The sequence below is a fragment of the Fistularia commersonii genome, chromosome 23, assembly GCF_037954325.1.
Source record: "Fistularia commersonii isolate RoL2024-O1a breed Wild chromosome 23, RoL_Fcom_v1.0, whole genome shotgun sequence".
NCBI lineage: Eukaryota > Metazoa > Chordata > Actinopteri > Syngnathiformes > Fistulariidae > Fistularia > Fistularia commersonii.
The window spans coordinates 3,390,965-3,410,559 of record NC_141306.1 but is presented as its reverse complement, the minus strand read 5'-3'; the positions used below and the strand labels follow the sequence as shown (position 1 = coordinate 3,410,559).

The following is a 19,595-nucleotide window of genomic DNA, read 5'->3' as shown; positions in this document are numbered from 1 at the left end:
AAAGAGGTGAAGAGGCTGGTTCAAGCAGGTTGGAACGGGTGGAGAAGATGCTAGGGACACGAAAAGATAGAAAACTATCAGCCGCAATGAGGGGAAAGGTGTACAAGAGGTGGTTTGGAGACAGTGACATTGAAGGGAAGACAGATGGCAGAGATGAAGATGTTGAGGTTCTCCTTGGGAGTGACGAGGATGGACAGGATTAGGAATGAGTCCAACGGAGGGACCAGTACATGTTAGATGTTTTGGGTCCGAGCAGCCAGACTGAGAAGGTTGGGTCATGTACAGAAGAGAGACAGTGAATATACTGGTAGAAAGAAGGTTGCTGGGATTGGAACTGGCAGGTAGGAGGTCTAGAGGAAGACTAAAGAGAAGCTGTATGGATGGAGTGAAAGAGGGCATGAAGTTATTGGTGTGAGAGAGGAGGATACAGAGAACAGGGTTAGATGGAGGAGGTTGATTCCCTGGGGTGACCCTTGGACAGAAAAGAAGAGGAGGAAGACGCTCCCAAAAACGAAGGCGACGTCTTGTGTTTGTTTGCTGCGGAAACATGGATGTCGGTTTCTTCTAAATTCCAGCATGTCCCGATAGCTTCACGCATCGCTCTCAACGCCAAGCCGTTCCCGTCTTTGGGCGACAGCCGTGTTCACCCTGAACCGGTCGCCGGTCAGAACAGTCTTTCATGAATCCATTTTATTTATTGTCGGGGTTTTTCGCTCCCTGTCCCTGTTTTTCGCTGCAGTCGGGATAGAAAATTTGAATTTCATGGTCCAGGGAACCCCCTTTCCAGACTTAAAATCTGACACAAATCTTGGATTTGCAGGTCAAAATCTACTGTAACCGTTCACCCTGTCATTTATACGTCATAGAGACACAACCATGAATAGATCACATAGAAACAGACGATCGTTGAAATGTCATACAGACATGAATATTCACCCTTTCATTTAGAAACACCCATCATTCACATGTGTGGGAGACAGACATTCACCCTGTCGTCAATACAACCATTAAATTACATCGCATTACAGTCATTTAGCAGACACTTTTGTCCAAAGCCACTTACAAAAATTATAATTCAATAACAGAAGATCCAAAGTACCAGTAGTCGTTATTCAGAAGTCACCACTCTACCAAATAGCCATCTCAAAACTATATACTTACATACTTTCATTTCTTTGTTTTGTTTTTTTGGGGGGGGGGGGGGGTTAAGTGCGATGATTGGGGTAGGTTTTGGTGAAGAGGTAAGTTTTCAGCTCACGGTGGAAGATGGGCAGCGACCCTGCTGTTCCGACCTTTTCCCTGTCATTTATACAACCGTTCACCTGGTCGTCAATACGACCATTCAGCCTGTTGTCAATACACCAGCTCACCCAGTCGTCCGCTCACCCTGTCGTCAATACAACCGTTCACCATGTGGTCAATATAACCATTCACCCTGTAATCAATACGACTGTTCACCCAGTCGTCAATACAACCATTCACCCAGTCGTCAATACAGTAATTCATCCTGTCATCAATACGACCGTTCACCCAGTCGTCAATACAACATTCACCATGTGGCCAATACAACCATTCAGCCTGTCATCAATACACCCAGTCGTCAATACGACCGTTCACCCAGTCATCAATACAACCGTTCACCCAGTCGTCAATACAGTAATTCATCCTGTCATCAATACACCCGTTCACCCAGTCGTCTGTTCACTCCGTCGTCAATACAACCGTTCACCCTTTCATCAATACAGCCGTTCACCAAGTCGTCAATACAACCGTTCACCAAGTCGTCGATACAATAATTCATCCTGTCATCAATACACCAGTTCACCCAGTTGTCCGCTCACCCTGTCGTCAATACTATCATTCACCATGTGGCCAATACAACCATTCAGCCTGTCATCAATACACCCAGTCGTCAATACAACCGTTCACCCCGTCGTCAATACAGTAATTCATCCTGTCATCAATACAACCGTTCACCCCGTCGTCAATACAGTAATTCATCCTGTCATCAATACAACCGTTCACCCCGTCGTCAATACAATCATTCACCATGTGGCCAATACAACCATTCAGCCTGTCATCACTACATCCAGTCGTCAATACACCCGTTCACCCAGTCATTCACACATGTGTGGTTCCTCGGTGCCTCCGATGACCCCTGATGAACCCCAGCAGACTCGTCTTGCAGTGAAGCAAAGCCTCGGAGAACCTTCTGGCTCCTCTGAACTTTCCTGAACTTTCCAACTTTCCTCCACGGGAGCTGAGGTGTGGCTCGTGCGCAGGCAGACACAAAGGTAAGAAGAGTCCGCGCGCGAGCACGCACGCACCCACCCACCCACCCACCCCCTCACGCACGCACGCACGCCCCCGGGAGCCTCGCGGCTGCCTAAATATGGGCACCGTCACGCGCGCGCCCCGGCGGTGAAGTCAGCGCGAGGGGGGAAGCTCGCGCCGTCCGCCTCCCGCGCGCCACTCTGCGCTGCTCCTCTCAGCCTCCCGGCGCTCCTCGTCCTCCTCCTTCTCCTCCTCTTCTTCTTCTTCTTCTTCTTCCTCCTCCTCTTCTTCCTCTTCTTCATCTCCGCCATCCTCTCCTCTCCTCTCCGCTCCCGTCCGTGAGTCCCGGGACCCGCCGTCCGTCCGTCCGTCCGTCCGTCCGTCCTCTCCTCCTCTCCCGCGGCCGCCGAGCAGCGCCCACCGCCGCCAACATGGAGGCCATCAAGAAGAAGATGCAGATGCTGAAGCTGGATAAGGAGAACGCCATCGACCGGGCGGAGCAGGCCGAGGGGGACAAGAAGGGAGCCGAGGACAAGTGCAAGCAGGTGGGGCGGCCGCCGCCCGGGGCCCCGGGGCCTCTGAGCGGAGGAAAACTCCGCTCGACGAGCCGATCACGCCCTTTCGCTCTCCTTTCTTTATTTTTATTTTGTTATGTAGATGTTTATTTTTAAATATAATACTTTTTTTATTACAAAAGCATTTTTTTTATTTATTCCCTTTTTTTGTTCCTTCTTGCTCCAAAATGTTCCCCTAAAACCCAGACTAACCCTAACCCGGAATTCGGTCGCCCCTTCAAAAGCCTCTGGGAATTTTTTTTTTTTCAAATATTTTTTATTCGCTTTTTTTTTTCTTTCTTGCTCCAAAATGTTCCTTTAGAAATCAGACTTGATTTTATTCCGGCTTCCTCGCTTTGAATTTCAGTCCAATTCGGTCTGTCCTTCAAAAGCCCCTCGGATGACAGATGATACTCTGAAAAAGACAAGCCCACTTGCTGCTAGAAATATATATTTTTTTGAAATATAATATTTTTAATTTTTTTTCACATACTTTTTATTCACTTTATTTCCTTCTTGCTCCAAAATGTTCCTCCAGAAACCAGACTTGCTTTTATTCCAGCTTCTTCACTTTGAATTTCAGTCCAATTCGGTTTCTTTTTTTAAAGCCGCTCGAATGAGAGATGATAGTCTGAAAAAATCAAGCCCACTTGCTGCCAGAAGTATTATTTTTTTTAAATATGATATTTGAAAAAAAATGTCAAAAATTTTTTATTCGCCTTTTTTTTTCCTTCTTGGTCCAAAATGTTCCACCAGAAATCAGACTTGCCTTTATTCCAGCTTCTTCGCTTTGAATTTCAGTCCAATTCGGTTTCTCCTTCAAAAGCCTCTCGAGTGAGAGATGAAAAAAATCAAGCCCACTTGCTGCTTAGAAATATAATTTTTTAAAATATAATATTTAAAAAAAAATCAAATATTTTGTATTCCCTTTTTTTTCCTTCTTGATCCAAAATGTTCCCCTACAAACCAGACTAACCCCAACCCAGAATTTGGTCGCTCCTTCAAAAGCCTTGGATGAGGGATGATACTGTAAAAACATCAAGTCCACTTGCTGCTAGAAATATTATTTTCTAGAATATAATATTTTTTGATATAATATTTTTTTTATAATTTTTTTTTATTCACTTTTTTTCCTTCTTGCTCCAAAATGTTCCACTAGTTGCCAGACTTGATTTTATTCCGGCTTCCTCGCTTTGAATTTCAGAATTTGGTCACTCATGAGAGCTGATGCTCTTCTAGGGAAGAAACATTTTTTGAGTATATTTTTACTTATTTTTTCCCCTTGCTGCTCCAAAATGTGCACTTTTTTAATTTTTAATTTAATTCTGTGCGAAAATGTTACTCTCATAGAAACCGGACTTGATTTTATTCCGTTTTTCTCGCTTTGAATTTCAGTCCAATTCGGTCGCTCCATCAAAAGCCTCTGAAATGAGAGCTGACGCTTAAAAAAAAAAATCAAGTCCACTCGGCGCTAGAAGAATATTGACCCTGACCTGGATGTCCGAGAACCTCCGCAGACTTTTTCCGTTCATTTATTTTTAATCCAGAATAGAAATCCGAATTCATCTGTGGGTTGCGTCCAATTCGAGTCGAAGGTTTTCTCAGGGCGGATTTCAGGCCTTCATCACTTCATCCATCCGTCAGGGAGCCTGTCAGCAGCCCTCAAAATACACCGCCACTCCTTTTCCACAGCGATACATCAATCTGGGATCTGGGATATATATAACTATATTGTAAAATCCAAGTGGCATCAAATCCACACAGCTATGTACCTGACATTTGAAGTAAAATGGTTTATCTTTGCATAAACCCAATTAAAGTAGGCGCATTTTAGACGGATTGAAATCTGAACTGGAAACAAAGATCTAAATTTGTATTTTGGTTTGAAAGCTTGAGTCAGCAAAACACCTCGGAAGTGATAAATTCATCGCTTCTCAGTTTATGAGTTATTTTAAATTTGATATGACAGTCGAGACAATGTTAAAATTAATAGCCAGTCTCCAGTGTTGGATTCAAAACAGACAAATTGTCACTTTTATTTTATTTATAAAATAATTTACATTGCGTGGTTGTATGTGCGTTTGGGCGCGGTCATTTATATTTGCTTGTGTTAGCTTGCTGCCAATGCTAACGGCGTTGAAGTAATGTGCAAAACGCCCCGGTGTCAAATTTACATTTTACGCTCCAGGCCAGCAGGGTTAGGCTAATCGGTTAGCGGTTTGGAACTGGAGGAAGATCCTGTCAGACCAAACTGTGCACAGAGGAGGGATGATGAAGATCTGGTTTGGAGGATGCTGAGGAGGACAGGAGGTCTAAAAAAGGAAGACCAGAGAGAAGATTAATGGATGGGGGGGGAGAAAGAGGACAGGAATTAGTTGTGTAAGAGAATAGGATGCACAGGAGAGGGTTGGATTGGTTGGTTGTCACCACCTCTGAAAGGAACAGCTGGAAGGAGGAGAAGAAGAAGTTCTGACAAGATGCGGGTTGGATTCGATGCCTTGGTGATCGAGGGCTCGGCATCGCCCCCTAGAGGTCATAGTTGGAATTGCATATACAGATTTGAACGTCATTGTTCATTTATTGAAATTGAATTGAAATCATTTATTGTGCGTTGACGCAGAGGCGACGGTGATTCCGGCTCAAACCGAAGCACAGTCTTGTTGCTGCAAAGAAAAGTTTAGGTTTCCCGCAAAAGTAAAAATTTGAAGTAGCTGAAAGTGACGTCCTGTGTCTCCAAGGGAAATAGAGAATTGCTAGCAAAAAATATTTTTTCATATGTTCATATTTTTGAGCAAAAATATGAAAATTAGCTCAGTGTTCTTAGGAATTATTATTAAATTTGAGAGAGAAAAAAAAAGAAGAATTTTAAATTCAAATAAATGCAATAAAAAATTATAATATTTTCTGATTTTTTTTTTAAGAGCTATTAAAGTAAAAAACTGATCTTAATTTAATGGTCACTCATGAGCTACTCAACTCTTCGTCTTGTTTGCGATAGAAAGAATAATCTCACAGATGACAAGGGGAGGACTTTTATTTTCCGGGTTTAGTCGTCCAGTCTGTTTTGCTGCGAGCGGTGACTCTGTGTCCATGACAACCACCCGCTCGGCCCGCTGTGGGTTTCTACCCGGTGAAAGAGCCCACAGAGTCGTAACCTTGTTTGCGTTTGAAACTAAGAGAAGGAAAAGAAAAAAAAATGCCAGGAAAAGAGGAATTTCTCGCTAGTTTTATGGATTCGGAGTTCATTTGGGAATCCCAACGTGACCCGGAGTTCAGACTCACTGAGTGTGAACTCCGCTTGATCCATTTGGTGACTTCCGAACGTAACGGCCGTAATGTTGCTGTCGGACTGTCGAGGTTGTTCACCCTGGCGTGACATCTGGGGGTCACATCGCGGTGCTAATAGCTAAGCTAACATTAAGGCTGGGAAGCTGGACAGGAACGTCCCGTCTCCTGTTTTCTGGCTTTGCTCGCCAAGGAACCAAAGCTTTGTATTGTCTGGAGCCGCTGACCCAATTCCTGCAGAGAGATTTCCGTATAAATCTAAATCTTGTTGCTCCAGAGGAAACCAGGCGTCGAGTCCTTCTTTAAACAAGGAATATAAGGATGAAGAGATCTCACATGAAGAGATGTTAATAATACATTTAATTCAGGGGGCTTACTGCGCACACGAGGACACACAAAATGCAGATTTAAAAGAAACAAAAGGGAAAATAAAACTGGCAAAGTGGTAAAAAAAAAAAAAAAAAAAAATTGACTTCACTTTAAGTTCCATGTGATGTGTAGTACTTCCCAATAAATTAGTTGAAATTAATATTTATAATGAGAAATGAATTGAAGGAAAAAAAACACGTCTTGCATTATATGCATCATGTGAGTAATGTTCTGTGCAGGCCAGATGTTTTCTTAAACGTTTTCTTGGATAATTGATGACCCCACCGCACCTCACACTCCAAAAAGAAAAAATCCTGGACCTGCCTCAGGCCGCGTTCAAATCGTCCTCGTAGTTTTTCGAGTCTTTTCAAGTCTTTTCCCTTGAGGGCAGTGTTTATCCACCAGGGAGCACAGCGGGGGGAGAAATATCTGTTTATTCTTCGGGACTCGTCTTCGACGTCAACATTACGGATGTTTGAAGCACTTTCAGGCGTTGGGAGATGACCATAAAAGAGCAGAGAGCAGACGGAGGGAGGGAGGAAGGGAGGGAGGGAGGCGGGGGTCAAATGAGGAGTTCGTAAAATGAAAATGAAGAAATGGCTTGATGTCTGCGGGACGTTTCCCACCAGAAATAACATTCATCGTCTTCGTTTTCAGAAAAAAACAAACCCCCTCTCTGTTCGGAATATACGCGTCACCGTTATATCAGCTTTTAGTCGCCGAAGGTTCGTCCGCAGTCTTCAGAGAAGGGAAGGTTGCTTAAGATAAGGGAAATCATCCGCCGACACAGAAAGTAAAGGGTTTCCGTTTCTTTTCGTTGTCCGACGCGGTGGTTTTAAAACTCACTTGGCGACTTCTGCCGCCATTTGTGACGAGGTCCAACGATCTTTCAGTGACGATGTAAAACAAAGGGATTTCGTGTCATACGAGTAGATAAATGTCAGGACTTTCTTTGCGTCTCGAGCCCGACGAGGGTCGAGACCTTTCATCGACGGGGAAACGACCGGTTTCTGAACTCCTGTCACGCGGCGCATTTCACCGCTCGCAGGCCGTAAACACCTCACCCAGAACGCTCGAACGGTCGAACCGCCGTCAACCCTCTGAAACCGGTGGCCGTGTCCAGCTGTGTGTGACAAAGGGGAGATTTAGCGTCGCGGCTAAAGGCTGTCCGCGACCTTCCGCCTCTCCTGTGCCGCCCCACTGTGTATTTGACCGGATCAGGTACCGACCTAAGAATAGACAATCCGACCCCGCAACTGTCCACATAGCATTTGTTCCCCCTCGAGGATCCCGACGAGCGGCGATCACAATGCCAGCACAATCGCTTCCCTCCGCCCGGCACCGTTTAATACCAGCGTGTCTATTTCTGTTTCCTCTAAAGACCCCTCAGCCTTCTTTGAATTGTTGACGCCCGCGGAAAGACAGCGAGGGCTGGCGGTTCGGGGGTAGCCACAATGCCGACAGCGGGATCAGGATTCCCGGGCTATTTGCGACTGAGACGCCCTACATGGCCACCGGCCGGGGACGGACTGTCAGAAGTGATAGAGAAAGGACATTTGTGCGAGGGGACATTGCGGTCTTTCCACATCACTGTCATTTACAATTGGCTTTTTATAGTCTCTCAAGCTGTTGTTTCAGATGGCAACTTGCTGAAACAATGTTTGGAGGGGAGCCACCGGATAGCAAAACCGCGTCGAGACGCAGGTGGGCAGTTAAAGTTATGGTTGGGTGAATTGCAGTCAAACTTCTGCCCCAATTATAACCTAAAAAACGAGTTAAAGTAATGGGGTATAGAATATAAAGTTTCAGGTCTGGTGCAGTTGTACTTTTCACCACTAGGTGTGTTCTGAGCCTCCCATTAGCAGAAAGCGGCGGTCTGAGCCGTCCTTATTTGTGAAGTTAGTACAGCGGATCAGCATCGACATCCCATAATGTACGTCGTCAAAAGAAGCAGAAATAAACCTGCGCCGCCCGTAACCAGAAGCGCCTCAGCGAAACGATGCGGTTCGTTTTCTGTGGGGGTTCCGGGTCATCCGGGTCACGTTGAATTCTGTGAATTCGGTGAATTTCTTCGCTTGAAGACGTTTCTGCGCTCGTCCGAGAGGCTTCTGCAGTTCTGCCGGCCTGCGGCGAGTTTCCGAATTTTAAGAATCTAACCTGCGTCTGCCCTGCAGCTCGAGGAGGAGCTTCTGGGCCTGCAGAAGAAGCTGAAAGGAGTGGAGGATGAGCTGGACAAATACTCCGAGTCCCTGAAGGATGCCCAGGAGAAGCTGGAGCAGGCGGAGAAGAAGGCGGCAGATGTGAGTGCAGTCGTTCATCTTTAAATGAACGACAGGGCGAACGGTTGTATGTCTCCGGCCCTGCGGTCGGCCGGTTCATGGGGAGCCCCACTTTTCGTGCAACGACAACTGGGATAGGCTCCAGCGCTTAGCCGAGGATAAACAGTAGATAATGGAAAAAGCCCTAATCCTTGTTTGTGAAAGATACATCAAATGTCATGGATTTAAAAAGCGATGGATGGAATTTTCACATTTTTAGAGATAAAATATTTATATTCGCTGTCATGAACTTTCGGGAAGGATTTGGATTCTAGCCTTTCTCACCATTATCATTATAACTATTATTATTATTATTATAATCAGATTAAGTCGCCATGTTCCAGCCAACACTTGGGCTCCTGCCAATGACTGCATTTTTGTTCACAAAACAGTCACACTGAAGGATGTTTTGTGTGTTTGGACAGAGTTCTGTGGCCAGTGAGTCACCCGCGGTCACCCGCACTTCTGACCAAGTATAGTGTGAAATATTCAAGGGATGCGGGAAACAGCGACGGACTCGCTTTATTTGTACTGAAGGGAGTGTGGCCTCGTCATGCCATCTTTACCAAAGATGGAGAAGAATTTGAGCGGGGAATGAAATAGTTTATGGTTCTACGGCTGACAGGAGTTGCCACCTCGGCCTCCGTTCAGACATGTTCTCTCACTGACTGGAAATTTACAGTCAGACTGATTCACCCGAATAGTTACATCTCATTTACTGTCCTAAATTTCAATCTTGAATTCTATCTAACTCCTGTTCATGTAAAACTCTTCATTTTAAACTCTCTAGATTTTATGTACGCACAAACACAACGGTGCTTTTATTTTGAAATTCCAACCGGAACTCAGCTCGTTGCAAACTCACGCTGCGGTTGCCACGGCAACACAATGTCAACACTGGCCGGAAGCAGGGCAACACCGGGCGGCATGGCGACTCTCATGTCCGTAGACGCGGTTAGAAAGAAAATTCAGGCTCTGCAGCAGGTGGCTTACGAGGCGGAGGACCGAGCCGAGCTACTGCTGCGGGAGCTGGACGCGGAGAGGCAGGCCAGGGTGGCGGTAACACACCGGAACTCTGGATACCATTAGCATAATGGTTACCTTAACCTACATTAGCATAACGGTTACCATAATAGACATTAGCATAATGGTTACCATAACATACATTAGCATGGCACGTTTATGAGCGGCCGACAACGAATAAAAAATGACTTTTCAAATGGTATCACTGCCAGCGTTGGATTAGCATCAAAATTGATATTAATTTATTCTACTTTTATTTATTTATTTTTTGACCAATCCATCGTTAAATATTACGAATGTCAACCCGTCCTGCTGCGCATGACCGGAAGTAGCCGCTGACCACGATATTTGCGCCAATTAAATTTTAATTAAAATCCATTTATATATATATGGAAGTCTTAACAGACTAAAAATAAAAAAATAAAACGCAATAAAGTTTGATATATTTAAAGCCAGTAAGGCAGTTGGGAGGAGTCATTACATTGCCACATAATTGGCTTCACACTGTTACATCTAACATGATAGAAGTTTTCCAGATTGGACCTCAATGCTGGTCGTCATTTTTCAAATCTAGAAAACATCTTTGGGACTTTCATTAGTAATATATTGTCTGTGCGTGACCCCGCAGGCCGAGGCAGAGGTGGCGTCTCTGAACAGACGCATCCAGCTGGTGGAAGAGGAGTTGGACCGAGCCCAGGAGAGACTGGCGACTGCCCTTCAAAAGCTGGAGGAGGCCGAGAAAGCAGCAGACGAGAGCGAGAGGTGAAGACCTTCTGGCGCTTATCTATATTATCATATTATTATTCATTTGTCAATCATTTTCCAAGGTGCCAAGACGTAGAACGATTGGCCGGTGTGAGAAAATTCACTGTGAAGCCATTCTTTTGCTATGTTGTGCGCCTCACATCAGGGGAAACTGTTTTAGTGTTCATTGCTGCATTATTATGCCGAGTAAAGATCATTTTTTCTTGCCAGTGTGCAACAGACGGACTAAGATAAAATCATAATAAAATCATCTAATAGGTTTTCCAGCTTCCTCCCAGAGTCCTAAAACACATTGTTTCTATTTTGAGTTCACTGAATTTGTCCGTAGATGTGAATGAGAGGGTGAACGGTTGGATGTTGCCGTTTGATTGATTGGCAGGTGAAGGATCTTCCTCCCGTCCAACGTCAGCTGGAATTAGCTCTCACTGCGTACCCTGTGTGCAGAAAATATGCATTACTTAATAAATAATGCCCTGTACCCTCTAACCGTCTTTGAGTTACAGTTCCGTTTAGGAAATTGAATCTGCCGATTTGTTCCAGAGCCAAGAGATTTCATCCCGTCGTACGCGCTGAATATTCTCTGAGTCAGCGCTCACTGCCGTGCGTCTGCTCTGTTGCAGAGGTATGAAGGTCATAGAGAACAGGGCCACAAAGGACGAGGAGAAAATGGAGATCCAGGAGATGCAGCTGAAGGAGGCCAAACACATCGCTGAGGAGGCTGATCGCAAATATGAAGAGGTGAGGGAGGGAATCCCTCGCTTTCTTTACGTCACACGACCAGACACTTATTCGTAAGCCACAGATTTTAGCACATATATACAATAAATATTTGTTATTGGGATACTGTACTGAGGATGCTCATGGTTTTGTTTTTTGTTTTAACCTTGTTAAAGAATTTGCCAGTTTTTGTATATATCCTGTTAAATGACAATCCAAAACAGCAAGATATCACCTTTGAGTTTGCAAAATCCTCTGTCATAGCCCAAGAGCATTTAGATAAGAGTGGAATTCAACTGTTACTTGTCCATAATTGCTATGATTTTATACTGAGGGAGGAAAAGGTAATCCTACATATTATTCCTACATATTAATCCTACATATATTTAATTGAATAAAAAAGCCACCGGGTGCGTGAATGTCCGCAGGTTGCACGCAAGCTGGTGATCCTCGAGGGCGACCTGGAGCGTTCCGAGGAGCGCGCTGAGGTGGCGGAGGCGTAAGTCGACACGCAACATGCCGACGTCCGGCATGCATTATTGAAAGGCGACGTGATGTGATCTCTGCTACCCGTAGTAGACGTGGACTACATGTGATGTTCGGTCGTCTCTTCGCCAACGCCACGAATTGCTGCACGTCATAATCGATCTTTAACAGTCAGAACTAATCATTTGCATTTGACTTGGTTTGTTTGGTCTTGCAGTCACTCACTTGCAATTTTAGCGGAAAAAAAACAGAAAACCACACAATTTCTCACCAGCATAAGTCAATTACAGATTTAGAGCATCCTTTCGAGTGTTTTTGAAAAAAAATCTTCAAATATCTTTTGACTCCCGTGTTTCATAAATATGGATGCACACTTATATCCAGTATTTTATGTTTTACAAAGTCCACATTAGTTCACAGCTCAACAATGCCGATGCCTGAGCGCCCGTGAACCCGATAAGTTTGCTTCCTTCCTTCTTCAACGACAGGTGCTTTTTGAACAGTTCTGTTCAGAATTAAAGTACAATTGACAATTTGCAGTAAGTTCTAGCACGTCATCATATTTGAATGGTCGAAAGTGTAGAAAATGTGGAAAGAGGATAAAATGTTTGTTATTTTTATTAGATTAAAAATAAGTAGATCTGCCTCTGTGAAAATCAGGCACACAAACAAATTGAATATAAAATGCGTCCTTGGGAGAGAAAAGTCAAAGTCTCAGGGGTCAAAATGGCCATTTTCTTTTACAAACAGTCTGAAACTCACGCGTTTTAGAAGAGAAAAGAAGCAAACCCTCATGTCAAAAAGGACGGAGGCGATATTTGCCTCCTTTTCTTCATAAGTGACCTCAGAGATTCATAACGTTTGTTTTTTTGCGTCTAAATTATTGATTCACCTAATAAGTTGAGCACTGTGGTGAAGTGTGTTGCACTATGGATGCACTAATCCCATGGAGATCTGAATGTGTGTTTTGTGCTCCTCTCCTGTGTGTTCTTTTTGCAATACGTGCCTGAATACACCTCCTCCGTCCACACCGCTCCGCCCACTGCCCTCCCTCACCCTCATCCCACCCGCAGGCAAGTGAGGTTGCAGGAGGAGGAGCTCAGATTAATGGACCAGAATATGAAGTCCATGATGTGCGGAGAAGAAGAGGTACTTTACTGTGCAAAAAAAAAAAAACTCCCCAAAAAAACCCCAGACGTCTTAATCTGACTTGCTGCCTTCTACTACTCCTGCACCTGCAGCCTCTCGCACTGTCTCTTCTATCTAACCTGCACTCGCAACGCGACCTCATGCACGGCCCACGAGCGCAACTCAAAGTTGGGTCTGGCGGTTACGTTCTACGCGTTTTTTTATCTACGAATCGAACAACAAGGGAGCTCGAGACCGATGAATTGGTCAGCGGTGTGTCATGTAGTTAAACCGGTTCGTAGGAATCGGTCGGGTGATGCTAAAAAGGCGCACCTGTTACGCACCGCGGTCGCAGAAAACACACCGTTCCTTTTCATTTTATGGAAAAGTCACCAGAACTGCCGCCGACTTCGACGACAACGATCAAGATCCATTTGTTGGCCCTCAAATAGGCTGCGACTCGGGAACCAGACCTGCCAAACGCTGCAGTTTGTGGAATTGCTTGTCAGAGTATTGTGTATATTTATATAATTCTATACAGACACAATACTACAACTATGTATGTATGCAATCCGTGGATGATAAGATAAGATAAGATAAGATAAGATAAGATAAGAACAACTTTATTTATCCCAAAGGAAATTGTTGTGCCAGAGTTTCAAGCAAAACATAACAATAACAGACAATAGTTGATAATATGATTGATCATATGTAGTAGTAGTAGTAGTAATAATAATATAGTAGACAATACAACGATATTCACTCACAATACTGTGAACAAATACTTGTAACTCACAAATCTTGATTTATTTCTTATCTTTTCTTATTCATTCATTTTTAATGTTATTTGTTTACTTTATTTCCGGGATCATACTCCAGCCCCGCTTTACAGTCGGGGTTAGGGCTTAAAAACATGGAATAACTCCAGACTCACTACTAGTAAGAAACGGTTCTTAGTAACATTTTAACTCTTATTGCGGTTGGTATTCCGGCTTCCTCCGGCCAGCCGCCCCGTCGTCCTCATCTGCTCGCAAACATCCCACGGACACACTCATCGGTGTAACCGCTAAAATGCTTGTTCGACCCGCGGCTCGGGTTTGAACTCCTCTACTCTCCTACATTTCACATCGCTCCTCTTTTTTTTTTTCCCCTCCCTCTTCTCTTGCTTCTCCTTTCCCTTCCGTCGCTCAGTAAATCAGGCGACCTCGAGGAAGAGTTGAAAAATGTCACCAACAACTTGAAGTCACTGGAGGCTCAGGCTGAGAAGGTACTGCGAATACTGGAAGGCCCTCGCACCAGTCAGACCGTCCGTGTTACGTCTGTGTGTGTGTGAACGTGCCACGAAGAATCTGGGGGAAGGTGGAAGAGCCGAGGTCCTTCGGCCGGAGAAGCCCGTGTCAGTGTATCTGAGGGAACCGGGAAGTTCGATTTGAGCAAAAGCTAACGCGAAAAATCCCGCGGCACGTCGACAGTCGGGACTCTTTCTCTGCTGCGCTTCATTTATTTTCCATAAGTTGATTCCTGATCCCCGTCAACGGAGTTTAAAATGTAATTTCCCTTTTTTTTTAACATCTATTTTGGATATCGGCTGATCCTGTCCTCAGTGTAACAGACGCCGGCGATATCCTATTCTTTTTGATAATATTTGGTCCTTTTATAGTAGATGAGAAAATACTTTTATTCGTCCCACCATAGGGAAATGTCAAGTACTTACATAAAATACATTTTCTGTAAGGCAACCAAGCAGAGACTTTAAATGTAATAGATTTGTTGTCTATATTTCTAAACAGACAAAGTCTGGTTGAAATCTTTCAGGCGGTGCTGAAATGGAGAGAAAGGGTTTTTTCATTTGTTCTCGGAGTCCCAGTGAACGGATCTTTATCGCTCTTTTTTACTTTCTGCATTGCAGTACTCGCAGAAGGAGGACAAATACGAAGAAGAAATCAAAGTCCTCACCGACAAACTTAAAGAGGTGAGATCTCGGCGTCTGTCTGTTTTTTTTTTTTTTTTTTTTTTTTGGTCATTCGTGTGTCACGTAACACCGCGTCCTCCCTCATGGTCCAAACCCCCGTGTGCTCCAGGCGGAGACCCGCGCAGAGTTTGCCGAGAGATCCGTGGCCAAGCTGGAGAAGACCATCGACGATTTGGAAGGTACGACTTTCCCTCTTCCGGCGCGATGCAGGTTCTGCAGCGGGAGCGTAATCGCCTCATCACGTTTCTACTTTTTAAACCTGAACATTTGCGATCAGGGAAATCCGGCACCTGGAATGCCGGCCCCTTTTGTAACCATGGCTCCTCACACACACACACACATTGAATATTACCCACGTCAGGAGCTTCTGTTGACAGTGCAACTCAGATGGCGTTTGTTCACGACCTTTAGTTAGCACGCACACGCCGACTCTCCGAAAGTAAAGCTCCGGTGACCTCCCGGGTCTCTTTCTTTCAATCGTTTTCGATCCCGCTCTAAATGTGTCTCTCTTTTCTTTCCGTCCCTTCTTTTCTGTATGTGTGTGTGCCTGGGCCATCTGTGTATGTGTGTGTGTGTGTGTCCATCTGCAGATGAAGTGTATGCTCAGAAGCTAAAGGGCAAGGCCCTCAGCGAGGAGCTGGATCTGGCCCTCAACGACATGACTACGCTGTAGACGCTGTCCCTTCCTGTCCGCTCCTCCTTCCTGTCCCATCCCTTCTCCTGCCCGCTGCTGTTTTCTCTCATTCCACAGTGGTGTTTTTCAGCCAGGAGGTCAAAACGGATGTCATAGGTTGAATTCAAACAGCCCCTCTGTAGAATTCACCCTCCTCTATTTAAATATTTTAAAATCCTGCCTCTCCCCCACCTCCCCTTGTAATAAATGTATAACAACTTTCTTTTCCCGTCTCCCTCCGGTTTTCTATCCGCTTCCTCTTACGTTCTCCGTTTCTTGTTTGTATAGTGAATAAGCGAAATACGCCCTGCCTCGTAGGTCACCGATTCTGCAGGAGGGGCTATCCAGCCTGTTTTTCTTGCAACATAGAAATCTTAAGTTTTATTAATGCACCTTCATGGCCAAATATCCTTAAAAAATAAGTTATTTCCATTTTTTTTTCGCGTACATATTAGAAATAGAGTTCCTCCGACACCACCGGTGTAATACATGTTAAAAAGAGACAAACAAAAGTATTCACATCTATTTAGACACTTAAAATTCTTAATATTCTTGAAAATGTCATTGGAAAGATTCAATAAATTCAGATGTAGGTTTTGAGAGATGAGAACAACTTTGTTTATCCCGAAGGAAATTGTTGTGCCAGAGTTTCAAGCAAAAACATAACAATAATAGATAATAGTAGGAAGGAGGGAGAATAAGAAATACAATAAAATATAAAGTGTCAAGGTTAAGGCTTTTAGTTAAAGTTCTAATATCTACTATGATTGCATAAGTGTGATTAGTTGTTTTTTTTTTTTTTTTTAAGCTTATGGACATTTTACCTTAAACCGTACCAGCACTAGTCCATGACCAAACTAGTTATTTTAACTTAACTATTATAATTTTAACCAATTCTTGGCGATAGGATATCTTGTAAAATGTGACTAAATGTCGCTATCTAGAGGCCGCATGCTGCGCTCACAGCCTCACAAACAAGAAGCCGCAAGTTTCTCCATGAAGAACTCTAGATCTGCAAACATCATGCAAAGAACTGCGTCCTCCGCCATATTTAGATAGAATGTCGCTTATCTTTGTAAAAAAATGACTTACAAATGGAGTGAAGGTTACAGAGATGCGTGTGAAGGAGAGACCCAAGCGGAACAGTGAGGCTACGGGAAGTGGAGATATGGAAGGATTTCAAGGACTAAGGGTCCATCAGAGGGACGGCACACGGTTGATGCTCTTGAGATAAAGCCGGACTGAGATGGTTTGGACGTGGATAGAGAAGGGATGGAGAAGATCTGTGGTTGCTCAGGTTGGGACTGTCAGAAAACAAAGCTGGCAGGTGGAGGGCGAGAACCTGGCCTCCAGAGGGATCCGGGCAAAACTAGGTAATAAACACCTCGGAATAAGAAAAAGACAAAATCTTTCAAAATGAGAGTGAATGCAAATATAGTTATATGAAAATAAATGTGAAGGTAGTTTATATCATCTCACCTTGAGCCTGACCACACATTAATACTTTCATGGATACTTAGCTTTACGTTACTGCGGAGCAAACCCTTCTAATGTCCAGAACAGAACCAAACAAATATTTTATTTATTGGAGTGTAATATTAAATGATATTCCTAGAAAGACTTTACATTTCCAAGGAAATGACACATTTTGATTGTTGGCCCCCCACTTTAGATAAACGCTGAAGACTACAGCCTCTGCTACGTGCTCATTGAGCTTAATGATAATGAATTCCAGGGAAGGCTGTTTCGAACTCCACTGACTGCAGAAATTAAAAACAAATCAAAACACCGGGCTTGTGTTCGAAGGCTCATCCGTGACTCTGTTCCTCTACCTGCAGAGAAACTGGCCCAAGCCAAAGAGGAGAACCTGGACATGCACCAGGTGTTGGACCAAACCCTCCTGGAGCTCAATAACCTATAAGAGACCTGCAGCGAGAGGGTGCAGCACGACGCTTGACGACAACCTCCTCCCGCCCGGCCCTCGCTTCCCGCCGCCGTCATCCGTATTCACAAAACATCCGATAGGGATGATAAAAAAAAAAACATCCCGTCGAATTGTTTCCCCATTGGTATTTACACCCAAAGCTGCAGAGACAAGCTTTCACCGGAGGGATCCCAGCGAAATGTATTATTTTATTGTTGTTTTATGAGACAGCAAAGCAGGAGCTCAAATAAAGCCTTTAAGATAAAGAGATATCAGACTAAGAATGTAACCACGTGCACAACCCACAATCATATTTGGGTCGCTTTAGGATTTGGTTACAAAGCGAGGATTGGATTGGTTAAAATACTAAATGAAATGTAACAAGTCATTTTTCACAAATTCCCCGAACACTACAAATCGGAGCTACATTTTTGTCTGAAGGTGTTTTGTGGATACGGGTCATGGAGCCTCGAAGAGCTACGCTTCGCACTAAAATCAAAGTAGACACGGGATCGTTGGATTTCCATCGGTTTTACTGCAAATAAGACGGACGGACAGCCGGAACGACCCGACGTCTTGCCTGGAAACGGTCCTTCGGGTGATCGCTTCAGGTTGAAACGAACGAATATCCACCTCATACCGCAGGAGTGCCAGATGTCCCGAGGAGTGATCTCCATTAAAATGATCTCTGGAACGCGTTGGTCCGCGTAATTTCCGTCAACAAGCGGCCTCAAACCAAACGCCACGTAGCTTTACACGTGGAACAGAATCATGTATCTCGTATGAATCGATCGGAGGTTTGTGTGGGACAGTTCGAACCCGCACATTTCAAAGTTAACAAATTCGTCTGAGGTCGAACCAACCGCCCGAATCTGTTTTTGAAAAGAATGTGTAACGCGATACTGAACATGGGAAGCGGGTACAGAGAATGGCTCGCACCGTGAACTGTGTAAATGCCGCAAGGTTTTGCTTGACATCTCCTGGAAGTGCTTGAAAAGTTTTAAAAGCAGTGCAAACCGCTGAGCAGAACACACCTTTTTTTTTCCCAAGACCAGAGAGTGTGTGTGTGTGAACGTCTCCGCTTCTGCATGTCAGGTCTTTTCCATTCTGATGACATCTCCGTCCTATAACGCGGCCAGCTGATCCTTATCTGTGCGAATTGTTTGCACAACTCCTCGTTATGGCACACAGAAAATTTTTTTTATTTTTTTTTTGGTTTATCACTAAGGAGCAGCAGCATTCACTCCTTCTGGTAAACCAGGTGTTTTTGTCATTCGGTTTAGTTGGAGAAAAAAACAATTCAATGTTTTTTCATGCTTTTGGGAGGCTACAATAAACTTTACTAGATACGATAAAATAAAATCAAAATACTGGCCATTTTACTCGCTTGCCTTCATGTTTGACGGGATTTACTGGTTTAAAACATGACGCCTCACTCCAAACCAGGGGTGTCAAACTCATACACAGCGGGCCAAAATTCAAAACTGGGACCGTGAACCCGCCAGCCTCCAGCAGCATGTCAGTGTGCTGTGAGGTGGCAGCCCCACCAGCTGAATAGCCATCGCAGGGCCAACTACCCGGCATGGTGAAATAAACCAGTTACGAAACCAACCGACTCCAGGGCCCTGAGGACATTAGAAGGCATCAGCTGGACCCAGCATGTCACAAACAAGACCCTAAGGGATCGAACCCAGCAGCCCCCAGCATCTCGCCTCGCAGCAATGCGGCGAGTTCGTTGGTATGGCCACATCATCCGCTTGCCTGCCGAACACCCCACAAGCTCCATCTTGGCCTTTAATCCCCAGCTAGCCGGATGGAGAAGACCCAGAGGTGCCCCCCGCACCCGCTGGCTTGATGTTGTGGCCCAAGACCTCAGGGCCTGCGGTGTGAGCCTGGCACAGGCACGGCAACTTGCCAACGACAGACCCCAATGGAGAAACCTGGTAGCCACGGTTGGCTCTACGCATTTCCTGCAAGAGGACTAACTAACTAACTTCATGTTTGACGGGATTTACTGGTTTAAAACATGACGCCTCACTCCAAACCAGGGGTGTCAAACTCATACACAGCGGGCCAAAATTCAAAACTGGGACAAAGTCGTAGGGTA

General features: G+C 44.6%; 1 protein-coding gene across 4 annotated transcripts; it reads left to right on the top strand.

Moving 5' to 3' along the window:
* Positions 1 to 2,411: 2,411 nt before the first annotated feature.
* Positions 2,412 to 17,754, top strand: tpm2 (tropomyosin 2 (beta)). 4 transcript variants are annotated; one of them, XM_086170152.1, is made up of 9 exons: positions 2,412 to 2,819; positions 8,657 to 8,782; positions 10,452 to 10,585; positions 11,209 to 11,326; positions 11,734 to 11,804; positions 14,111 to 14,186; positions 14,829 to 14,891; positions 15,001 to 15,070; positions 17,403 to 17,754. In XM_086170152.1, the coding sequence occupies exons 1-9, from the start codon at positions 2,706 to 2,708 to the stop codon at positions 17,483 to 17,485; spliced, it is 855 nt and encodes a 284-aa protein (XP_086026278.1). In that variant the 5' UTR covers positions 2,412 to 2,705; the 3' UTR covers positions 17,486 to 17,754. The 4 variants fall into 4 exon arrangements, with proteins under 4 accessions (XP_086026278.1, XP_086026277.1, XP_086026276.1 ...); XM_086170151.1 differs by lacking the exon at positions 17,403 to 17,754 and adding an exon at positions 15,482 to 15,787; XM_086170150.1 differs by lacking the exon at positions 14,111 to 14,186 and adding an exon at positions 12,865 to 12,940 and having other exon boundaries at positions 2,413 to 2,819.
* Positions 17,755 to 19,595: the final 1,841 nt, after the last annotated feature.

Bases quoted from the DNA above. Each gene is read 5' to 3' on its own strand.
- tpm2 (XM_086170152.1), top strand. From the start codon at position 2,706: ATGGAGGCCATCAAGAAGAAGATGCAGATGCTGAAGCTGGATAAGGAG. The intron at 2,820-8,656 runs GTGGGGCGGCCG...TCTGCCCTGCAG, and splicing joins CCGAGGACAAGTGCAAGCAG to CTCGAGGAGGAGCTTCTGGG. The intron at 14,187-14,828 runs GTACTGCGAATA...TCTGCATTGCAG, and splicing joins TGGAGGCTCAGGCTGAGAAG to TACTCGCAGAAGGAGGACAA.